Source organism: Diabrotica virgifera, chromosome 6 (assembly GCF_917563875.1).
Source record: "Diabrotica virgifera virgifera chromosome 6, PGI_DIABVI_V3a".
NCBI classification, from domain to species: Eukaryota; Metazoa; Arthropoda; class Insecta; order Coleoptera; family Chrysomelidae; genus Diabrotica; species Diabrotica virgifera.
The window spans coordinates 208949611-208974723 of NC_065448.1; the positions used below are offsets into that span (position 1 = coordinate 208949611).

At 33.9% G+C, this 25113-nt stretch overlaps 2 protein-coding genes across 6 annotated transcripts in view; both read right to left on the minus strand.

Annotated features, from left to right (window-relative positions):
* Positions 1-1856: 1856 nt before the first annotated feature.
* LOC126886284 (zinc finger protein 578-like) lies at positions 1857-3262 on the minus strand. The gene is made up of 3 exons (XM_050653155.1): positions 2719-3262; positions 2191-2467; positions 1857-2088 (listed from the first exon to the last, which is right to left on the minus strand). Exons 1-3 carry the CDS (start codon positions 3260-3262, stop codon positions 1857-1859), a joined length of 1053 nt encoding a protein of 350 aa, XP_050509112.1.
* Positions 3263-4545: 1283 nt separating this feature from the next.
* Positions 4546-25113, minus strand: part of LOC126887182 (zinc finger protein 664-like) — a 41198-nt gene continuing 20630 nt past the window's right edge. For 3 of the 5 annotated variants that reach the window (XM_050654569.1, XM_050654568.1, XM_050654570.1), the window contains 2 exons: positions 15028-15339; positions 4546-8526 (listed from right to left, as the gene is read on the minus strand). In XM_050654569.1, coding sequence (XP_050510526.1) covers positions 7583-8526; positions 15028-15339 — 1256 coding nt within the window. In that variant the 3' untranslated portion in view covers positions 4546-7582. Of the gene's footprint in view, positions 8527-15027; positions 15340-16616; positions 18795-25113 lie in introns of those variants that run through there. The other 2 variants (XM_050654572.1, XM_050654571.1) reach the window with 2 other exon arrangements.

The following is a 25113-nucleotide window of genomic DNA, read 5'->3' on the forward strand; positions in this document are numbered from 1 at the left end:
GTAATAAGACTGGAATAAGATGGAATGTTTTTAACCAACTTGAGGACTTGGAATTTGCAGATGACATATGCCTATTAACAGAAAAAAAGACAACACATGCAACGCAAAACTGAAAAAGTAGCAGAGGCAGGGAAGAAGGTCGGACTTAACATAAACGTCAGAAAAACTAAGATAATGAAAATAAATACACCAAGAGAAATGGGAATATCACTGGGAGGCACGGAATTAGAAACGGTAGAGAAATTTAACTACTTGGGCTGTATTTTGAACAACAAAGGAGGGACGGAGGAGGACGTAAAACGGAGAATAGGAATAGCTCAAAACGCATTCAATATGCTAAGAAAAATGTGGTCTTCACGTCAGATGACAAGTAAAACCAAGATAAGATTATTCAACAGCAACGTGAAGACTGTGTGTTATTATACGGAGCAGAAACTTGGAAAGTGTCAAGAAAATGTATCGGACATATGCAAGTGTTTATAAATAAATGCCTAAGGAAGATTCTTAACATTTACTGGCCAAACAGCATATCAAACCAAGAATTATGAACAAGAACTAACGAGGTACCTATATCTAAGACAATATGCAAAAGGAAATGGAATTGGATGGGGCACACACTAAGAAGACCTGATACAGACATAGCGAGGCAAGCCCTAGAATACACACCACATGGCAAGAGAAGACCAGGTAGACCCGTAGAAACGTGGAAAAGAAGTGTGGACAAAGAAATTAATGCTATTGGGAAAACTTGGGCAGAAATAAAGATTAGTGCAAACAATAGGACAGAATGGAGGCAGACAGTTGACGCCCTATGCTCCGCATGGAGTGAAGAGGAATAAGTAAGTAAGTACACCCCTAAAAATAATCAACGCCCTTAAGCATGATATAGAATATGAAGTACAGGGTGAGAAGATCCTAATCCCAATTTTTTATGTAAATCGAGGCAAGCCAAAATTATTCTCTTAGGATAAGTAAATTTTTTATATATAGCTCCAACAAGGGTGGTTTTAAGGGTTGAAATATTATGATAGTATATCTTAAGGCATAAAACAATTATGTAACTAATAAGAACCAAATGTTGATAATATTAAAATTTAAAGTGGTATTTTATATTTTTTTACAATTAGGGGTAGTTTTCACCCTTAAAAAACCAAAAGCGTACAACGGCTTAATATAGAAAATGAACTAGAGGGTGTAATGAGCCTAATCCCAAATTTTTGAACAAATCGATACTGGACGAAAAAATTGCGAGGTTTTGCCATTTTTTCAGCTTCATTTCCTCGACTATTATCATCGCTCATAACTTCGATGTCTGACAAATTATTGATAATATCAAGGAGTTCAGCTTCAGTTAGTAGCTTTCTCTTTCTACACATACAGTAAAAACCTGCCACATCCGGATCAATGTGGCGACCGACCGATCCGGATATGAAAAAATCCGCATATCAAGACAACTTCTTTTAGAGTCTCTGTAACGTATTCTCCTTCATCCATTCCAGCAATCAACACCGTCAATATCTTTCGTCGATAGCCACGTTCACACCTTGTTGATCCATAAGTTGACAGGGATGTCACATTTGGGGGCAAAAAAGACACTTTATTTCGCCATCTTTTAGTTCATTTGGGTCGGGAAGAGAGGGTGCGTTGTCCAACAGCAGGACTGCCTTTCTCAGTAGATCGCGGTAGATGCGGACGGTAAAACTGCCGGATATGTGTAGGCCTGATGTGACAAGTTGTACTGTATTTTCTAGAAAGCAATCAATTTAACATTTTGAGATGTAAGTCCCTTCTTCCAAATGGACAAATATCTTTTCAAAGTACTTTGTTTGCTAAACTGATTAAAACAAATTTCACGATTAAGGTGTTTCCCCAGTGTGTAATCTCAAATGTGTTTTCAAATGAACTTTCTGAGAAAACTGCCTACTACAAATTTCGCACTTGTGAGGCTTTTCTCCAGTATGCGCACTCATATGCTTTTTCAGTTCGGGTGCTCGAGTGAACGATTTGAAACAAACGTCACACTTGTAAGGCCTTTCTCCAGTGTGTCGCATCAAATGTTCTTTCAAACTATTAAGTTGACTAAACTGCCTTAAACAAATTTCACAATGGTAAGGTTTTTCCCCAGTGTGCACTCTCATATGTCTTTTCAAATGACTTTTGTAAGAAAATTGATTTAAACAAATTTCACACTTGTGATGCTTTTCTCCAGTATGCACGATGAAATGCCGTTTCAAACTGCTTGATGTGCTAAACTGCTTAAAACAAATTTCACATTTGTTCTTCTCCCGTCCTTCTCCAGTTTCAATACTCATAGGTTCGTTCACATTGTTTTTGTAATTTAAATCTTTAGAACAAATAGAATTGTTTATTGTCACTTCTTCGGACTCCAGACTTATCTGGTTTATACTAAACGAATCTTCAGGTAACATTTTCATCATTTCTCTTCGGTTCTTCTTGTAAGAAAGACCTAAAATATAAACGAAAGATCAAATGAATTTTAGAGAATGCTTTGTAGTGATGGTTAGTTAATTACATAAATTAGAAAAAAATAGCTACAGTCGGAAAAATGAAAGAATAACGTATGGTCCTAAAGTTTTGGGAAAAATTTCAAAAGCATATAACTCTGACCACAATAATCTTATATTTTTATTAAATTATTCAACAATTTAACTTAACTATCCTTATTATAAATCAAAATTCAAATGACAGAAAAGGGACCATTATTTTCGATTTGCCTAATAATTCCCCTGACACGTTGCATCATCCTTTGGACGACCTCGGCGTCAATTTCTCTAATTTTTGTATATATGCGGCGTCTTAACTGTTCCTGCTTTTGTGCTTCCCATCCGTTATTATACACTTTCCGACTTAATATTGCCCAGAACTCTTCAACTGGACGAGCCTGAGGTAGGTTGGGGGGATTGTCTGCTTTCGGTACAAAGGTAATGTTGTTAGTTTCGTACCAGTCCCTTGTGATCCTCGCGTAATGACATGAAGCAAGATCTGGCCAAAAGACTATTTGATCATTTGCATGATGTGTGTTCACAAACTGAACCAATTTAGAGAGATATCTTTGAATATAAATATTTGCGTTTAAGGCTTCGCCTCGAACAACACCAATGTAGGGCTGTGAGATAAAGCCAGCCTCAGAAATTGCACACCATACCAAAATTTTGTCCTTCAATTTTTTCTTACTTTTGAATTTCATTTCATCAGGTACATTTTCGTAATCGTTCGTGTAAAACCCATCGTTACCCTTCATCTCAGAGTTGGACAAAGTAAAATATTTTCATCGTCCATCACGATCAACTTGTTGACGAAATGCACTCGCCTTAACGCGCGGCAACATCTCGGAATCTCTCTAATTGATCCTCTGTGTATTTTGGAGCTTTCTTTCTTTTCCGGTAGATAATATTGTTACTCGATAGGGTCCTGTATACTGTAGCCTTTCCAACATGAAATCTTCTGGCCAGTTTTCGCTGTGAGACCCCAATTTTGTTCTTAGCTGCTTCAATCAGTCTTGCCTCTCTTACATGGTTCAAAATCCGCGGTCGGCCACTTTTACGCAAGTCAACACATGATATCTCTTCTTCACATTCTCTGATTGTGCGATAAATTGTCGATTTGCTTATGTTTTGATCTCGATAAATATTAACAATATCTCGTTTCGACATTCGCCCAACCATATTATAAACACCTCGACGAATATCAATTTTATAAGACATTTTGCAGAGCACAAACCAAAATATTCTGCTTTGTTTATTAAATGCCAATACGTTACCCATGAACGAACATATAAAGCACGCTGTATTTTCCTGTCACCGTGTCATAAAGAAAATTGTCCAGTGCAAGTACATGTAACAATAATTATTATATGTACTTGCACTGGCCAATTTTTTGTGTGACACGGTGACAGGAAAATACAGCGTGTTTTATATGTTCGTTCATGGGTATTCTTTAATTTTCCTACTGTAATTACAATTCCATTATATAACTTGTCGACTTGTACCACATGACTTGTAATATCAAAACAGAGAATATTTAATGACAATACAAAAAAGCACACAATAATTAGTGACAATTACAAATGTACATGTTAAAAATATGAAATTTTTGGAAACTGAAAAAGAATCAAATAAAGAGAAAGCAATTACAGACTAATGTTTACAAATTGACATGTGGGTAATTGTTCAAAATCTTACATCGGTCAAACTGGCAGAACCTTTGACAAACGGATAGCAGATCACAAAAGAGCTTTCAACAATAGAAAAACGGATTCTACATACGCACTTCACCTTCTAAATCATAATCATTCTTTTTAATGAACAGTGTCAAATTCTTCATATTCAAAATAAAGGCCTTAAGCTACTAGAAGTTAGGGATTTTTGCATTGCCAGCAAACATTAAGGCGTAGAACGTGAACTGTCAGTGAGAATTTCCCAGCATAACCGAAGTTCAAAGATGAACCTCAGTCAATTAAACTATAAATTAATTTAGTTATGAGAAATCGGTTCTAAGAAAAATGTAAAAATAATATTGTTACACTTGTTTTAAAAATTAATTTATTAAACTTCAACAGTATTACAATAATTCTTAAGTTTTACAAAACTGACAATTGTAATCTTTCAAATCAGAATTATAACTGTTCAAAAACGTCAAAACACATATGTTGATATAGATTTTCTGACGTTCTAGACGTCACCAGACCTTCATGGTTATTCCATGACATCTAGAACATTCTCGTAAGTGACTACTTCTTCTTTCTCGTCAAGGGAATTTTTCTATGTAGGATTAGTCTACGGAACTGTCGTAACACTGCTCCCTCACTTAGTTATTCGCCTCGAATAACTGGTCTATCAGGGTCTGGTTGAAGCCAACAGGGTGGATCAGTCCCATGATATAATAATAATAATAATAATTTATTCAACAATAATAGGTACAATCTTTTTAGATATTTACATATAAAGTGAATAAATTAACCCGAAGGTCTCTTAGAGGTGTGGATACACCTGTTTCGGTAAATAGGATATAAAATAATAAATAATAACATATTAACGTAAATAACATAAATAGCAACATAATACAATAAATAGATAGGTACGTTTTTTTAATTGTAAATACACAGTTATGTTTTAGTAAATATGATACGTAGAATAAATAATATAATGAAAACAATAAAATAAATACTTAGTTTAACAATAAAGCACGAATAATTAATTTTTTTTAACAATTATGTATGGCTCAATTAGTAATATTTTTGAAGAATGGTGTATATACGCATGTTTTATTAAATATGATAAAAATAATAAGCAAAATAAATCAGTTTAAAACAATATAAAATTTGAAATATAGGTATAAAAATTGGTAGTGACTCTAGAGTTTCATTTATTTTTTTTTGTTTTTTAATGTATGTAAATTTAAGCTATTATAATGACGTCACAAAAATTTCTTGTTTGTTCCATCAGAAATGATTTTAATTTCTTTTTAAATAGAAGAACATTCTTAGTATTTTTGATATCACTGGGGATATGATTATATATTTTTGGGGCTAGAAATAGAAAACTTCTTTTACAGAAGGACTTTGTCATTTTTGGAATCATATAGAGGTGTTTGCCTCTTGTATCATGCTCATGTGATGGTAAATTGTTGTCTGTTTTCATGGTGTGATATTTTAAAGACACACAAAGAAAGTATAACTGTTTCAAGTCAAATATATTACTATCCTTATATAATCTATCTGTAGAGTAGGTGTATGGTTTAGACATAATAATTTTCAGAAATCTTTGTATGATTTCCAGTGGGAGAATGTGTGTTTTCAGGGCGCTTCCCCAAGGCTAATGATATGGGGCTAATCTCTAATATGAACTATAGTCGGTTCGCTCAACTCAAACACAACTGGCTAGTGATTTTAGTAGACAATTTTTTTTTGTTTTTTGTCAAAATTGGCAAAATTACTATTTATTTAGTAATTATTAACTCTTTAACAATTATAAAAAAGATCAAGGCAGGTTTTGTTTATATTTGATTCAGAGTTGGACCACCATCTCCATATAGCTATTTCAGCATCCTTATGCCTCATCAGTGAAGCTCAGAAGTCTCAACTCTGAAAGAAATACAAACAATTCTGCCAATTTAAGACAAACCATCGCAATGCAATGGACCCACCTCTGAGACGCAATTTAGCGACATCTTCGTATTACTAGGAAAACAACGAAAAGCCCCAGATACAAAGTTTACCACCTTTTAAACAATTAGAATAATTGAAATAAAAATATAGAGAGATGTCGCTAAATTGCGTCTCAGAGGTGGGTCCATTGCATTGCGATGGTTTGCCTTAAATTGGCAGAATTGTTTGTATTTCCTTCAGAGTTGAGACTTCTGAGCTTCACTGATGAGGCATAAGGATGCTGAAATAACTATATGGAGATGGTGGTCCAACTCTGAATCAAATATAAACAAAACCTGCCTTGATCTTTTTCATTTTTACTCAGTTTGAGTATTTAGAAACTGTCTTTCGGTCCTTTTCCTTGACGAAGGTAAATGCGTGGCCTAAGCGTCCTCTATTTGCTTTCTCTTACTTTCGTCGTCTCTTGTGATTATATATTGTAAAATCCGGAGATACGGGATGCAGCCAGAAAGCAGTTTATTAACGAAAAGTCTTAGATTTAAAATATTGTTTATTATATTTTTATTTCAATTATTCTAATTGTTTAAAAGGTGGTAAACTTTGTATCTGGGGCTTTTCGTTATTTTCCTCTTTAACAATTATTTTTTTGCCAATTTTTCCAAATTGGCAAAATTACTTACTAAAATCACTAGCCAGTTGTGTCTTAGTTTAGCGAACCGACTATAATTTGGGTTTACTTCCAGCTGAAAACTGGATGCGCTACACTAGATCCTTTATTTTCTTCAAGACGGTGTACGGGCCTTCCCAGTTCCGTTAAATTTTCGGACAAATTCCTTTCTTGCGTGTGGGATTGTATAACCATACTGGGTCACCTCTTTCGAAAATTAGCCCAGTAGCACGCATATCGAGCCTAGACCTAGCTTTACCAATTTGGAGCTTCAAACTTTTACCCGCAAATTCAGACTTTTTCCAGTTTTTCTCTTAAGCTTTCAATGTAGTCAGGGATTAACATTCTTCTTCGCAGGGAGGACTTTCCCACTTCCTATATAATAGACGATTCGAAAGATATAGATTCCCATTGAGCCCAGTACGCCTTTAGTTCTACCGTATTTGGTTATTTCTTGTCAAATAGGTCTTATTCCTAGTGTACTTACACATGTAACTATTTTTTCTATAGTAGAAGCTATTGATGCAATCAATTTAACATTTTGAGATGTAACCGTATTTTTCCAAATGAACGCATGTCTCTTCAAAGTACTTTCCTAAACTGATTAAAACAAATTTCACGATTAAGATCTTTCTCCAGTGTGTAATTACACTTGTACATTCAAATGATCTTTCTGAGAAAATTTCTTCAAACAAATTTCGCACTTGTGAGGTTTTTCCCCAGTGTGCACTCTCATATGTTGTTTTAAATTATTTTGCTGAGAAAACTGATTGAAACCAATTTCACGATTAAGGTGTTTTTCCAGTGTGTAATCTCAAATGTATTTTCAGATGACATTTCTGAGAAAACTGCCTACTACAAATTTCGCACTTGTGAGGTTTTTCCCCAGAGTGCACTCTCAAATGCTGTTTCAAACTGTTTGAGGAACTAAACTGCTTAAAACAAATTTCACATGTGTACTCTTCTCCGGTGTGCATTCTCATATGATTTTTCAATTCAAATGCTCGAATGAACGATTTGAAGCAATGTTCACACTTGTAAGGCATTTCTCCAGTGTGCAGCCTCAAATGTTCTTTCAAACTACCAGCTTCAGTAAACTGCCTTAAACAAATTTCACACTGGTGAGGTTTTTCCCGAGTGTGCACTCTCATATGTCGTTTTAAATTACTCTTCTTAGAAAACTGCTTAAAACAAATTTCACACTTGTAAGGTGTTTCTCCCGTGTGAATTTTCATGTGATAACTCAAATTACCTTTTTGAGAAAACTGCTTAAAACAAATTTCACACTTGTAAGGCGTTTCTCCATTATGCAGCCTCAAATGTGCTTTCAAACCACCAGCTTTAGTAAACTGCCTTAAACAAATTTCACACTTGTGAGGTTTTTCCCCAGTGTGCACTCTCATATGTCTATTCAAATGACTTTCGTCAAAAAACAGTTTTAAACAAATTTCACACTTGGGATACTTTTCTAAAGTATGCACGCTCAAATGCTGTTTCAAACTGCTTGAGGTATTAAACTGCTTAAAACAAATTTCACATTTGTTCTTCTCCCGTCCTTCTCCAGTTTCGATGTTCATATGTTCGTTTACATTATTTTTGTAATTCAAATCTTTACAACAAATATAATTATTTCTTGTCACTACTTCGGAGTTCAGACTTATCTGGTTTATACTAAACGAATGTTCAGGTAAAATGTTTATCATTTCCATTCGGTTCTTCTTGTAAGAAAGACCTAAAATATAAACGAAAGATCAAATGAATTTTAGAGAATGCTTTGTAGTGATGGTTAGTTAATTACATAAATTAAAAAAAATAGCTAATTACATACAATTCCATTATATAACTTCGACTTGTACCACATGACTTTTAATATCACAACAGAGAATATAGAATGACAACACAAAAAAGCACACAATATTTTATTGACAATAAAATTACAAATGTACATGTTAAAAATATTAAATTTTTGGATACTGAAAAAGAATAAAATAAAGAGAAAGCAATTACAGACTGATGTTTACGAATTGACATGTGGGTGACTGCTCAAAATCTTACATTGGTCAAACTGGTAGAACCTTTGACAAACGGATAGCAGATCATAAAAGAGCTTTAAACAATACAAACACGGATTCTACATACACACTTCACCTTCTAGATAATAATCATTCTTTTAATGAACAGTGTCAAATTCTTCATATTCAAAATAAAGGCCTTAAGCTACTAGAAGTTAGGGATTTTTGCATTACCAACAAACATTAAGGCGTAGAACGTGAACTGTCAGTAAGAATTTTCCAGCATATCCGAAGTTCAAGGATGAACCTCAGTCAATTAAACTATAAATTAATTTAGTCATGAGAAATCGGTCCTAAGAAAAATGTAACGATAATATTGTTACACTTGTTTTAAAAATTAATTTATTAAACTCCAACAGAAATTACAATAACTCTTAACTTTTACAAAACTGACAATTGTAATCTTTCAAATCTGAATTATAACTGTTCAAAAACGTCAAAACACATATGTTTATATAGATTTTCTGACGTTCTAGACGTCATCAGACCTTTCTGGGTTATTCCATGACATCTAGAACATTCTGGTAAGTGACTACTTCTTCTTTCTCGTCAAGGGAATTTTTCTATGTAGGATCAGTCTACGGAACTGTCGTAACACCAGTGGCGGCTTGTCAGGGTCGGCAGTGCAGCCCCACACATTTATGGACACATTATAGATTTTTTTAAATATTTAATTTAATCAGAGTTGATGATATTCGTTTCTGTGAAATAAAAAAATATCTGTGAGGTAATACAGACTAAATTTTATTCCTTGTTTTTAAAAGAATTCGATCGATCCCATACGTTAAGTGATCCCTGTGCGCTGTGCTTAAGAGACTTTTCAAAAATGATCCTATAGCCATGCACCCGATTGCGATTGTGTGTTTTCGACAAGCCGTCCCCAGATTGAAGATTTGCTATGGAATATTAGCCGATAGACAACCAATTATACATTTCCCGTATTTATTTGAATGGCAAGTACTGCAGAAATCAATCTGCCGAACGCTGATCTGCAAACAGTAGCAAGGCACGTACCTAAGCGCGCCCTGGATAAAATTATGAAATAGGTAAGTAGGTAGTTTTACGTCGTTTAATGATTGATATTGTAATTTTTTAAGTTGTTAAATGGAGGAATCGGGGGATTCGTTACATCAAGTTAATTATAGAGAACAAATAAAATTGTTTAACAAATTTTCTAATTTACTTTCTGACTAGAAGACATTTTGCGGCGTACCTAAAACAGCACAGAATGAAATAATCAATTAGTAGGTAGTTATATTTTGATGTTGATGCTTTTCGGTAGAAGTAGACGAAACTAGTGATAGAGGTAACATGTCATTCACAAGTATCAATTGTTCTTCGATACGCGTTACGTCTAATATTTATGAGACGTTTTTAGGTTTTCAGACGTGAGTAGAAGCCATAAGACAGAACATATTGTTGATTTACAGGACATATTAAAATTTTTTGATATCAAAAATAAATTGGTAAGGCAAATTTATGACGGCGCTGCTTGAAATTTTCAAAATATCTATTGGACAAGTTCATTAAAAATTATCCATCATTCTTTAATCAAATAAAATAAGAAAATGGATTAACAGGTTTATATGCTGATCCAAATATTTTCGGAAGGTGGGATAAGACACAACATATGCATAATTTTTTATACTACAATTCATTAGGTACAACAAACTGTTCCCGAAATTAATAAATTATTGTTCTCAAATGTGGGCAAATTCTGCCTCAAATTAACGGGATTTCTCTTGTCTCAGAAGAGTCAAAACGTATTGTCGAAACACCATGAAACAAATTTTAAATGTCAATAGAAAAAAACTTTTAAAATCTCTCCAAAAGCAATAATAAATTTTACAATGACGTTATAACCCATTTTGCTACTTCAAAACAACATAGACTAAATAGACTTAATTTATAAACAGGTTTAGGTTCTAAATTTATAGGAAAAAACAAAAAAAAAAAAAAATAAAAAACAAACAAAACCCAAAAATCTTCTATGAAATTGAAGCCTTTTAATTAGTTGGCATACCTATCTGAGGAGACAAAACCTTGCCGACCCTCTCTCTAAAGCCACGAGCCGCCACTGCGTAACACTGCTCCCTCCCTTATAGTTATTCGCCTCGAATAACTGGTCTATCAGGGTCTGGTTGAAGCCAACAGGGTGGATCAGTCCCATGATACGGGGCTAAACTCTCAATATGAACTATAGTCGGTTCGCTAAACTCAGACACAACTGGCTAGTGATTTTAGTTGGCAATTTTTTTTGTTTTTTGCCAAAATTGGCAAAATGACTAACGATTTAGTAATTATTAACTATTTAATAATTTTTTTTTGCCAATTTTACCAAATTCCCAGTTCCGTTAAATTTTCGGACAAAGTCCTTTCTTGCGTGTGGGATTGTATAACCATACTGGGTCAGCTCTTTCGAAAATTGGCCCAGTAGCACGCATATCGAGCGTAGACTTAGCTTTACCAATTTGGAGCTTCAAACTTTTACCCGCAAATTCATAGACTTTTTCCAATTTTTCTCTTAAGCTTTCAATGTAGTCAGGTATTAACGTTCCTCTTCGCAGGGAGGACAATCCCACTTCCTATATAATAGACGATTCCAAAGATATAAAGATTCCTATTGAGCCCAGCACGCCTTTAGTTCTACTGTATTTGGTTATTTCTTGTCAAATAGGCCTTATTCCTAGTGTACTTACACATGTAACTATTTTTTCTATAGTAGAAGCTGTTGATGCAATCAATTTAACATTTTGATGTTAAATGTCTTCTTCCAAATGAACGAACGTCTCTTCAAAGTACTTTGCTAAACTGATTAAAACAAATTTCACGATTAAGATCTTTCTCCAGTGTGTAATTTCAAATGTACATTCAAATGACCTTTCTGAGAAAATTTCTTCAAACAAATTTTGCACTTGTGAGGTTTTCCCCCAGTGTGCACGCTCAAATGCTGTTTAAAACTGTTTGACGCACTAAACTGCTTAAAACAAGTTTCACATGTGTACTTTTCTCCGGTGTGCACTCTCATATGATTTTTTAATTCAGATGCACAAATGAACGATTTGGAACAAATTTCACACTCATAAGGCCCTTCTCCAGTGTGTAGCATCAAATGTTCTTTCAAACTACCAGCTTCAGTAAACTGGCTTAACCCTTAAGTGATCGCAAAGGCGTAAAAAGTACTCCATTCTTATTTAGAACGTTATAACTTTACATCAAGATATTAAACAGGCAAGGCCGTTCATGCATCCTCCTACCACACATTCTTCTACGTTAGAGTCTAGTTTTAGTCTTTTTCACTACAAATTTAGTACTCGATTAGACGTCATTGTTGCTGCGTGTTACTAAGTACGCCAAGTGACTGTGTAAGGAACAGTAATTTTTTGGTTAGCAGGGCAAATAATTAACTGAAAGTGTAGTTTATTACGCCATTATCATTTATTTTAGGTATAATATATCCTTACAATTATAGGGAAAAACTTACTAGTGATTAGATAGAGGAAATAGCCAGATAAATGATAACTGGCGACGGAAATATGGTGTGGAATAAAAAATGGTTAAAAAAATAGAGCAACCACAATAAAGTGCCAAAGATTCCAATAAACCAGCATGCAAAGAGCGTGTAATCACCATAGGTACATATTTGCCTAGAATGCAACCATCATGAAAATCAAACAGAAAGTCCGTAAAATTAATTTCCATTTTGTATCTTTGCATGTTCATTTAAGATTTTTTTTATTTTGATATTTTACACCCAGTGGCGTAGCTGAAGATTGCGGGGCCCCCGCGACAATTTTTGTGGGCCCTGTATTATAAACATAACGATAACTAATAACAGTATAATTACTAAAATATGTGTAAATGACAATATTTGGCCTTCCTTTAATAAGTCTTCATTAGTTAGTGGTAATAGATTTTTTGGGAATAGACATGACAACGTATTATACATGTATCTTAATCCGAGAAACCTATTAGTAAGTTATTGCAATCTTATATCTAAATTTACCTTGAAAACATTAACTACAAAACTTTTTTTTGCTAAAAGTTATTTTTTCGTCGCAGCTGAGCTCATAGTAAAATTTTTTTATACGATTTACCCGTTTATTTTTAAATTCCGGTATAATACCCCACTATTTTGCTATGCCTGCTGCTTTTGCTAAAGTTTCGGAAAACGAATTTCTCATTTCTAGAAGATTATCAGGAGTTTTTTCAAAAAGTTGAAGGGCGACCGTTAACTCTGCCGTTTCAGATTGCAAAAGTATTGATGTTAGATTAATAAAGTTAAGTATTTTAGATTGAATAGTAATAGTCGTAGTTAATGACAAATTCAAAATTATTCATATGCTCTAATAATGCATTAACTTATAATTTTTCATCGTTTTTTAGATAGCAATGACATTTTCGTTAAATTTTTCATTACTTGTCGGAAAGCTCGACGCAAAGCCATAACAGCATCACGACTGGATGACCAGCGAGTTTCACATAACCTTTTAAGTGTTGGCAAACGCGATGGATCCAAAGTCATAATAGTACATTCTATCTTTTAATACATGCACTAAAAAAACATAATCTTTTAATTATATCCTCAAAAATCCAACTCCTGTACACCAGCAACGGCATCATTCAACACTAGGTTCAGATTATGGGATGCACAATGAACATAGAAAGCTGTTTTTTCAATGTCAGTTATACGCCTTTGTACGCCTGAATATTCACCAATCATAACGCTTGCCCCATCATACCCCTTTCCTCTGCAGTTGTGTACGGAAAGGTGCTTTGATTGTATAAATTTTAAAATTTCATTTACAAGACCTTCTGCACTTTGGCCTAACATGCGAATAAATCTCAAAAAACTTTCAACATCTGCTTGAGAAGATAAATTATTTTCATCGCAAGTTACATACCGGAAAATAAAATTAAGCTGATCGTGTTTCGAATATCTTGAATATCTATCGAATTTCAATATCTTGAGTGGTATCAAGAATTATTGAATAAAAACAATTTTTTTAATTAAATTAATCAATTTGTTTACAGTTTCTTGAGCCAGCAAATTTATAACTTCGTTTTGAATTTGGGGGTTCAAGTAATTTGTTTTTTTAAGTTAATGTTTTATCGATTAATTTAGCTAAAACAGGATCATATTTAGCTAGTAAAAGAACCACCGACAAAAAAATTACCTATTTTAAGATTCACTTTCATCTAAACTACCAACATGTCCACGAAAGTACGAAACGCTAAATTGCACCCGAAAAGAGTAAGAGTTACGTCAATTACCCGCTTCATTATTTCCTTCCAAATTCCCTATTTTGATGCTTATTAGGAAAATATGTTTTGGTCCCCAATTTAACGAAAATAGAAGCATTAAGCTTGAAGGCTTTAAGGGGACCCTCCTAACGTCGGGGCCCCGCGGGCCTCTCAGCTACGCCACTGTTTACACCTTATTATATTTTTTAATTAAAATATGTGTTTATGTATTTATTCACATGCATTTAAGAAATGTAGAGTGTTAACTTAAATATCCCAATATTTTTGTTTGGCGTACAAAGTACATCAAGCGACCACTTGTGTAAAAAATAGGCAGCGACCACTTAAGGGTAAAACAAATTTGACACTGGTGAGGTTTTTCCCCAGTGTGCACTCTCATGTTGTTTTAAATTATTTTGCTGAGAAAACTGATTAAAACCAATTTCACGATTAAGGTGTTTTTCCAGTGTGTAATCTCAAATGTATTTTCAAATGACATTTCTGAGAAAACTGCCTACTACAAATTTCACACTTGTGAGGTTTTTCCCCAGCGTGTACGCTCAATAAATGCTGTTTCAAACTGTTTGAGGAACTAAACTGCTTAAAACAAATTTCACATGTGTACTCTTCTCCGGTGTGCATTCTCATATGATTTTTCAATTCAAATGCTCGAATGAACGATTTGAACCAAATTTCACACTTGTAAGGCGTTTCTCCAGTGTGCAGCCTCAAATGTTCTTTCAAACTACCAGCTTCAGTAAACTGCCTTAAACAAATTTCACACTGGTGAGGTTTTTCCCCAGTGTGCACTCTCATATGTCGTGTTAAATTACTGTTCTGAGGAAACTGCTTAAAACAAATTTCACACTTGTAAGGTGTTTCTCCCGTGTGGATTTTCATGTGATAATTCAAATTACCTTTTTGAGAAAACTGCCTTAAACAAATTTCACACTGGTGAGGTTTTTCCCCAGTGTGCACTCTCATATGTCGTGTTAAATTACTGTTCTGAGAAAACTGCTTAAAACAAATTTCACATTTGTTCTTCTCCCATCCTTCTCCAGTTTCGATGTTCATATGTTCGTTTACATTATTTTTGTAATTCAAATCTTTACAACAAATAGAATTATTTCTTGTCACTTCTTCGGAGTTCAGGCTTATCTGGTTTATACTAAACGAATCTTCAGGTAAAATTTTCATCATTTCCATTCGGTTTTTCTTATAAGAAAGACCTAAAATATAAACGAAATATCAAATTGATTTTAGAGGAGGCTTTGTAGCGATGGTTAGTTAATTACATAAATTAGGAAAAAATAGCTAATTACATACAATTCCATTATATAACTTGTCGACTTGTACCACATGACTTGTAATATCAAAACAGAGAATATAGAATGACAACACAAAAAAGCACACAATAATTATTGACAATAAAATTACAAATGTACATGTTAAAAATATTAAATTTTTGGATACTGAAAAAGAATAAAATAAAGAGAAAGCAATTACAGACTGATGTTTACAAATTGACATTTGAGTGACTATTTAAAATCTTACATTGGTCAAACTGGTACAACCTTTGACAAACGGATAGCAGATCATAAAAGAGCTTTAAACAATAGAAAAACTTCTAGATCAACTTCACCTTCTAGATCATAATCATTCTTTTAATGATTTTTGCATTGCCAATAAACATTAACCCATTCGTGCCGGATCGTCATTCAGCAAGTCGGCTCCTATATACGTATTCGAGCGCTTACCGGGCGGCTTCGCGCGGTCGGTTAAAATACAGTATTACACTACACTAATTACAGTTAATGGAATAATAACACTAATTTTAGAAATTAAACTATTTTTATTAAATTTATTATTCTACATAGTATGTGAATTAAATTAAATTTTATCCATAAAATGGCATTTCAAACAAAAATTATTAAAAAAGGTAAATAAGATAATTCGGATGGAATTCCCCAGATTATTTTGTGCTTTATATCGCCCCAGTCTCCTAATCTGGGAAATTCCATCCGAATTATCTTGCAAGGGATAGTAAGGTAAGTTGTAAACAGCAGCACAGTAACTTCACCTCCCACACAATCCCATCAGTCAAACATCCAAACAACCTTATCATTTTATCACCAGTCAAATTAACTGAATCTAATCTCCTTCTGGACATCACCCACTTTTGGGCGTGGTTTCCCCACTTTTAGATTTGAATAAGGTAATTCGGACGGAACAAAAATACCTGAAATATTCAGATGGTGGCCCGCCGTATATGGCGAACGAAAACTCATGATGCACCCGTGTGCATCACCGTACTGAACGGACAGTCAAGCATGATGCACACGGGTGCATCACCGTACCGAAGGGGTTAATTCGTAGAACTTGAACTGTCAGTAAGATTTCCCAGCATAACCGAAGTTCAAGGATGAACCTCAGTCAATTAAACTATAAATTAATTTAGTTATGAAAAATCAATCCTAAGAAAAATGTAAAGATAATATTGTTACACTTGTTTTAAAAATTAATTTATTAAACTCCAACAGAAATTACAATAACTCTTAACTTTTACAAAACTGACAATTGTAATCTTTCAAATCGGAATTATAACTGTTCAAAAACGTCAAAACACATATGTTTATATAGATTTTCTGACGTTCTAGACGTCACCAGACCTTTCTGGGTTATTCCATGACATTTAGAACATTCTCGTACGTGACTACTTCTTCTTTCTCGTCAAGGGAATTTTTCTATGTAGGATCAGTCTACGGAACTGTCGTAACAATGCCTTATAGTTATTCGCCTCGAATAACTGGTCTATCAGGGTCTGGTTGAAGCCAACAGGCTGGATCAGTCCCATGATATGGGGCCAATCTCTCAATATGAACTATAGTCGGTTCGCTAAACTCAGACACAACTAGCTAGTAATTTTAGTAGGCAATTTTTTTGTTTTTTGCCAAAATTGGGCAAAATTTCTAACTATTTGGTAATTATACTCTTTAATAATTATTTTTTTTGCCAATTTTACCAAATTGTCAAAATTACTTACTAAAATCACTAGCCAGTTGTGTCTGAGTTTAGAGAACCGACTATACTTTGAGTTTACTTCCAGCTGAAAACTGGATGCGATACACTAGATCGTTTATTTTCTTCAAGACGGTGTACGGGCCTTCCAAGTTCCGTTAAATTTTCGGACAAAGTCCTTTCTTGCGTGTGGGATTGTATAACCATACTGGGTCACCTCTTTCGAAAATTGGCCCAGTAGCACGCATATCGAGCCTAGACTTAGCTTTACCAATTTGGAGCTTCAAACTTTTACCCGCAAATTCATAGACTTTTTCCAATTTTTCTCTTAAGCTTTCAATGTAGTCAGGGATTAACGTTTTTCTTCGCAGGGAGGACTTTCCCACTTCCTATATAATAGACGATTCGAAAGATACAGAGATTCCCATTGAGCCCAGTACGCCTTTAGTTCAACTGTATTTGGTTATTTCTTGGCGAATAGGTCTTATTCCTAGTGTACTTACACATGTAACTATTTTTTCTATAGTAGAAGCTATTGATGCAATCAATTTAACATTTTGAGATGTAACCGTCTTTTTCCAAATGAACGAATGTCTCTTCAAAGTACTTTGCTAAACTGATTAAAACAAATTTCACGATTACGATCTTTCTCCAGTGTGTAATTTCAAATGTACATTCAAATGGCCTTTCTGAGAAAATTTCTTCAAAAAAATTTAGCACTTGTGTGGTTTTTCCCCAGTGTGCACGCTCAAATGCTGTTTCAATCTATTTGATGCACTAAACTGCTTAAAACAAATTTCACATGTGTACTTTTCTCCAGTGTGCACTCCCATATGATTTTTCAATTCAGATGCTCGAATGAACGATTTGAAACAAATTTCACACTTGTAAGGCCTTTCTCCAGTGTGCAGCCTCAAATGTTCTTTCAAACTATCAAGTTGACTAAACTGCCTTAAACAAATTTCACAATGGTAAGGTTTTTCCCCAGTGTGCACTCTCATATGTCGTTTTAAATTATGTTGCTGAGAAAATTGCCTAAAACAAATTTCACACTTGTGATGCTTTTCTCCAGTATGCACGGTCAAATGTTGTTTCAAACTGTTTGAGCTATTAAACTGCTTAAAACAAATTTCACACTGATAAGCTATTTCTTCAGTATGTACTCTCAAATGAGTTTTCAAAGTATCTGCTCTATTAAACTGCTTCAAACAAATTTCACACTTGTAAGGCATTTCTCCAGTGTGCAATCTTAAATGAACTTTCAAATCGGATGCTTGAGTATATGATTTTAAACAAATCTCACACTGGTAAGGCTTTTCTCCAGTGTGCACTCTCATATGTCTATTCAAATGACTTTTGTGAGAAAATTGATTTAAACAAATTTCACACTTGTGATGCTTTTTTCCAGTATGCACGCTCAAATGCTGTTTCAAACTGCTTGAGGTACTAAACTGCTTAAAACAAATTTCACATTTGTTCTTCTCCCGTCCTTCTCCAGTTTCGATGTTCATATGTTCGTTTACATTATTTTTGCAATTCAAATCTGTACAACAAATATAATTATTTATTGTCACTTCTTCGGAGTTCAGACTTATCTGGTTTATACTAAACGAATCTTCAGGTAAAATTTTCATCATTTCCATTCGGTTCTTCTTGTAAGAAAGACCTAAAATATAAACGAAAGATCAAATGAATTTTAGAGAATGCTTTGTAGTGATGGTTAGTTAATTACATAAATTAGAAAAAAAAATCTAAATAACTACAATTCCATTATGTAACTTTGTAGCGGTCCGTTACGTTTACAAGTAGCCACTCCCGACAACCATAATTTTAACATCGAATAATAAAAAGTTTACCTTACGAACGGGGTAGGAAAATGATAAGACAGAATCAACCAACGATTTCTGATAGTCAAATAAAGACCAATATGTATTGGAGAAAAACCGGCAGACGACATACATAAAAAAGAGCAAAATTTAATAAATAAATTTTGGGAATATAAACTAAAAAAAGCAAGCTAAATACCCAAATATATCTGTAAAGGATGCACTAAAAATGAAAGTCTGGTAAGTGATTTTATTTGAAAAATTCTTTTGGAGATTTAGGAATCACATTATATAATAATATCGAAATAAATTATTTTATACCTTAAAAGTTCAAATATAGCAAAGCTACTTTTAGAAATATATTACATACTTGAGTAATAGTATAATTTCATTTTGCATAAATGACCTTCCCATTTATGTGGAAGAATATGTTCGGTTATCTTTGGAAACTTTGTATCCAAGAACCTCTTTTTTTAGCCGTACCTAGAGAATTATAAAATAGAACCAAGCTTTTAATATCCCACAAAAACTTGTAAGGAAAATGCACTAAGAATAACATTCCTATTATCCGGAAAGTAAATCTTCCCCAAGATGTGTATACTCATAGAGCCGCTTACTGTTTGATAAACCGGCAAGTTCATAAGCCACACTAAGAATAGGGAACTTGCATAAATTTTTAAATATTAAAATAATATTAAAAAACATAAGGTAACATGATCTTAAAACGCTTGCATGCGAAAAAAACAAATATTTTTAACCCATACGCTAATTACGACGTTTTGAAAATGCTATAAAATTCAAATATCTTAGGAGGCTCTTGAACGTCCTTCTATTCGTCTGACGTCAGAGGCCACGGTCAACCGGGCTAGCTAGCAGTCGGAAACAACGCGATTAGGGTAGGTATCACGGGTATATTACATTTTAATCGTATTTAAATGGAAATTACCAGCTATTATTTGTATTCTTGCATAGTTCTACAATCAGTTTATTTACTTTAAAGTGAAATTTATAAATCTTTAGAAATTACTAATGTGTTTATAACGTATAAGTACTATTACTCACGAGGGGTTTCAAAAGAAAGCGATTAAGTACAATAGTACATTTTAATCGTCTTTAATTGAAAATTCCTAGTATTTCGATCGTATTTTCCTTGTATTTCGATCACAAAATCATTGAGTAGATATACAAAAAAATCAATTTAAAATTACTTTCCCGATATTACTCCTGACTGTAAATTTATGAGTGCACAAACAATTTTTGTTATATTATCTGTATGTGATATCAATTTGCTATCAATACAGGCGGGGGGTTAAGCAAGCAAATTCTCTTAATCTACGTATAACTCGTTCAATGTGAATTCTTAAACTAGCTACTCTTTTTGTTTCAAATACTTCACTTTTTGTAAGTTTTGTACTTGAAGATACACTTGGTGGTCTAATTAATTGGCAATCTCTGCTAACTAACAAATGCTCTATGTGTTTAAAACCCCTGTCAGCCATTACCGCCACTTTCGGTGGAAGAACATTTAAAAAACCACTATGTTCAAGAATAACTGCATCCGACGTTCTTCCACCAAAAGAAGTAGAAATAAAATTAATAATCCCATCAGGAGTGCAAGCAATTAAATATTTTAGAGTATTGCACTTTTTGTATTCAGACCATGTTGAAGGACTGTTTAACAGAATCTGATGGTTTTTCAATTTCAATTTCTAAGCAATCGATAATACAAAATACTTTACTATAACGACCTCGAAATGCTACGGGTAAGTTTAATTTAACTGAACTCACTTGGGGATTAAAAATACAAGATCTTAAATATTTACTAAGTAATGGAACAGATTTTGCAAATATTCTCGATGCATTGCTTTCGCTTATGCCGAAATCATCTCCAAGGGACATAAATGTTTGTCCTGTTCTTATCTTTTTAAGAGTTAAAAATAGATGCATTGTTTGAGTCTTACAATATTTTTCCATTAATTGAAACGTGTAAAATGCATATTCTGGTAGCACCATATACAGTCTAGGTCTGTATTGTAACTTCATCACAGTACACTTCAAAGACAAACTTTTAAATTGTTTTGCTTCCTCTTCTTTCGTATCTTCATCACAAGATAAAGAATCACTTTCATTGTACCAACAGTCGTCACTACCACTATATTCACTATACTCTTCAAATACAGAACTTCCTGATTCACTTTTTGTATCTTCAAATATTTGCAAGTCTTTTATAGGTGAAGTTCCTGCATCCTTATTATGTATTTTCAATGGCGACAACCCGACTGTAACACTCCTTTGAAATTTGCACTGAATACCTTTACTTCTTATTTTGATGTGAGTCTGTGTTGATGCATTATTCAGTTTTTGAGGTAAAGCTGATTGGTTTAATTCAGGTCCTGATTGTACTAAGTTTGTGAAACTAGGATCACATTGTCTCTTATCATCATTGTCCTCTAAAACAGACTTAGATGTAGAAGCGGCATCTTCAAGAAGCTGTCGTTTAAGCCTTTTAAGGGCGCTTCCCTCACAGGCTGAGAAAAAGCTCGTTTTCTGTCTGGTTGACAATCAAATATGTGCGGGACAACACCTGATTTAATAATTTTGGGACCACCCATAATCTTGAATTTTATATAGTTATCCATATCTTGTTCCAACTGCAACAAATAAACAAGTATAAGTAGGCACTTTTCATGAAACGATAACTAATATTTTTTTTAAGTAGAAAATAGGTACCTAATTAGATAAATACTTACATCAAAATGATCCTCACAGACATAAAGACCTATGCTTTTTTGTGAAATATCCTTTTTATCTCGCCTGCATGGCTTTAGCCATTTTAATCGACGTTTTGGTTCTTTTGGTAAAGTAAAAAAATGTTTGTTGGATGTTCTGACAGTTGTGCTTTTGCATCCCGGCACTATACAGTACTTATATTGCGCAGATTTGTTTTCCATTTTGATAAAGTATATTACACAATAAATACACTAAACTACACTAAATACAATAACATAAATACCGAGCAAACGTCACAGTTATTCGACACGCACAACTGGCAATGGCAAACTGCATTCAAATCAATAGCCCACCGAACGGGCAAAAACGATAAGAGTTGCCTGTGACGTCAGACCCAAGGGGTCGTCCATTAATCACGTGATGTTTTTTTTGGCAATTTTTAACCCCCCCTCCCCCTTGGTGACGTTTAAGACCACCTATATCACGTGTATTGGGACATTTCGTGATGTTTTTATGGACCCCTCCCCCCCCTTTCGAGCCTCACGTGATTAATGGACAGCCCCCAAGCTCGCGCTTTTGAAGTTGTTTGAAACGGAAATTTTAGGCGCAGAACTTTGATCAGATGTTGTACGTACACTATTCATTGTTAAGACGTAATATTTTGAATATAACATTTTTAAACATAAATTAACAATTTTATGCAAAAAAATTTTTTAGTGCAAGTTCCCTATTGGAGCTGAAGGAATTTTCATCTAGATTGGAAAAAAGATAAGTATAGTAGTGTAATTAATTAATGTTCTCATTCATATGCCGAATTGTGTTCCGCAATATATATTTATTGGACTTTTTGTTGTTAAGTAACTAGATTATTATTTTTTTAACTTCAGTTATCATATCTCTTATTATCGGTTGTGTCTACACACTAAGTAATAATTTGTCATTTGTTCCTCTAAATGCATGTAAGGGAATATAAGTACTTATGGACCTAAAGCATTTTTCTCTACATGGTTCATTCACATAATAATTTAGGTATTGTTGTAGATAATAATATGTTAATACGGTATTATGAAGAATATCATCTGACTCTGTTAATTTGAAAGAAACGTAAACTCATGGAAATCAAATAAATTACAGCTATTGATATTCTGAGAACACTAACTTTTAGGTTATATACTTATATCTTGGCAACCAAATTTTTAACATTACTCGTATTCATTATTTATATTATTGATTAAAATTTGCGTATATACATTCATCTTGCAAGCCAATAATTTTTACATTATACATTATTTATATTATTAGCTAACATTTTACCTTGTATATTTATATTAACCAACAAAATCTTACGTTAATATATAGATATTTTTTACACAATAAAATAAGGTATACCTATTGGTTTTGTATCATTTCACTTGCACCTGATATCTCTCAACTATATGTGATTATATAATATTTTATTTCAGGATTAAGTTATTTGGTTTGTTTATCTCTCTCTCTCCTTCTTTCTCTCTCTCTCTTTCCCTTTCTAGTCTCCTACACTGTTCTATCAACGAAGTAAAGGCTCTAAAAGGCACTTACTTCTGGCGCCCATCTTTGGTTTCTTTATCATCGGTCAGTTCTTTTCTCTTCAGTGCTTCAGTACTTTCCATTTTTTTATTCCTTCCATTATCACTATCTCCTTCATCTTCCTCCTCCTAATTCATTATTTTTATCTTCCTTCTGGTCATAATGTTAAGTCAGTTTCTCACTTCTCGTTTCTTTTCACCAATCAACTTAAGTATCTAAAGATAATATATAACCCTACTATAAGGGTTACAACTTGTTGACTTGTACCACATGACTTGTAATATCAAAACAGAGAATACTGAAAGGCAACACAAAAAAGCAGACAATAATTATTGACAATAATTACAAGTGTACATGTTAAAAATATGAAATTTTTGGAAACTGAAAAAGAATAAAAGAAATAGAAAGCAATTAGAGAGTGATGTTTACAAACTGACATGTGGGTGATTGTCCAAAAACTTACATTGGTCAAACTGACAGAACCTTTGACAAACGGATAGCAGAACACAAATAATTCTACATACGCACTTCACCTTCTAGATCATAATCATTTTTTTAATGAACAGTTTCAGATTCTTCATACCTATTCAAAATAAAGCCCTTAAACCAGTATTGCTCAAACGGTCGATCGCGATTCACGAAAAAAAAAACACATGGAAAAGGTGGAGACTGCGCTAACTTGTGAATGACATGAAGTGCGATGAACTTCATGAAGTGCATTAACATCCAAGTAAAATTAAGATGAAAACATCTCTAATCACAACTCTCTGTAGTTACAACGTTCTATTAAATAGAAATGTGAAATAAAGCTTTATATTTTCTATTTTTTTTTAATAGCATTCGATCGCTGGACGCTTGCAGTTTATGTGGTAGATCTCATGCAGTGTAAGTCTGAGCACCACTGCCTTAAACTATCTTTTAGAATATTTAGAATCTATGAAAATTAATAAAGTAAAAAATACAGATGTAATTCTGAATGACAAACTTGAGACAAACAGCTCCCCACTCCTCAACCTGTAACGTTTCAATCAGCCAACTGAACGCTACACCAAGCTCCGCTTGGTATTTGTCCCTCGGACTATATATTTCTATAAGCGACCCTACTATGGTCAAATCAATTAGTACATCTCTTCGAAGGTATTTAATCCGATACAAATTTGTACTTGCTTTTTTGCCATTGCCACGTAAATCAGGCACAATATTGGCATACATTATCATGTTTGTGTGTAGGCCGTTAAACAATGACCCCTACCTCGGGAAGAAGACTTTAATCAAGCACTACCTGGAAAAGAAAACACACTACCTTGGCTTACAACCGTATCCTGATGCATCAGTAGAATTAATTAGACAAGACAGCCCTACAGAGACAAGACAGCCCAACAAGGGAGCCCTAGACTTCCCATAACTGCCGGCGACGACAAATTCTGCAGGGATTGGGGACCTCCTTTAGGAACTGTGACGGGAAGACTTAAAGCTGAGTAAATTTTTTATCTTTATAACTTTTATACCGGTTACCAGCAGGGTCTCGGTCACAGGCTCAGAAAATTAACTTGGTTGTCTGTATACAATAAAATGATTTTTGTTAAGTTTTTTTTATATCTGAATAAATAGTGCATTTAAAATGATTAGGTAGACTTTTTATTTCCTGTACCTTTCTGGGATGGGTGTGAAGGAAGAATGAACAGGGAACGAACCCAGGGCTGAGCAGTCGGGCAGAACACCATTCTGATGGATGGAACGGTGGACGTTTTTCTTTTGAATATCCTAACTAAGGGATGTTCGAGGAATTCCTCCCTTCGTTTCTCCCAGCAGTGTGGTGTTGCTTAATGCCCTGGTCTTGTTATGATCAGGATGTTACAAACC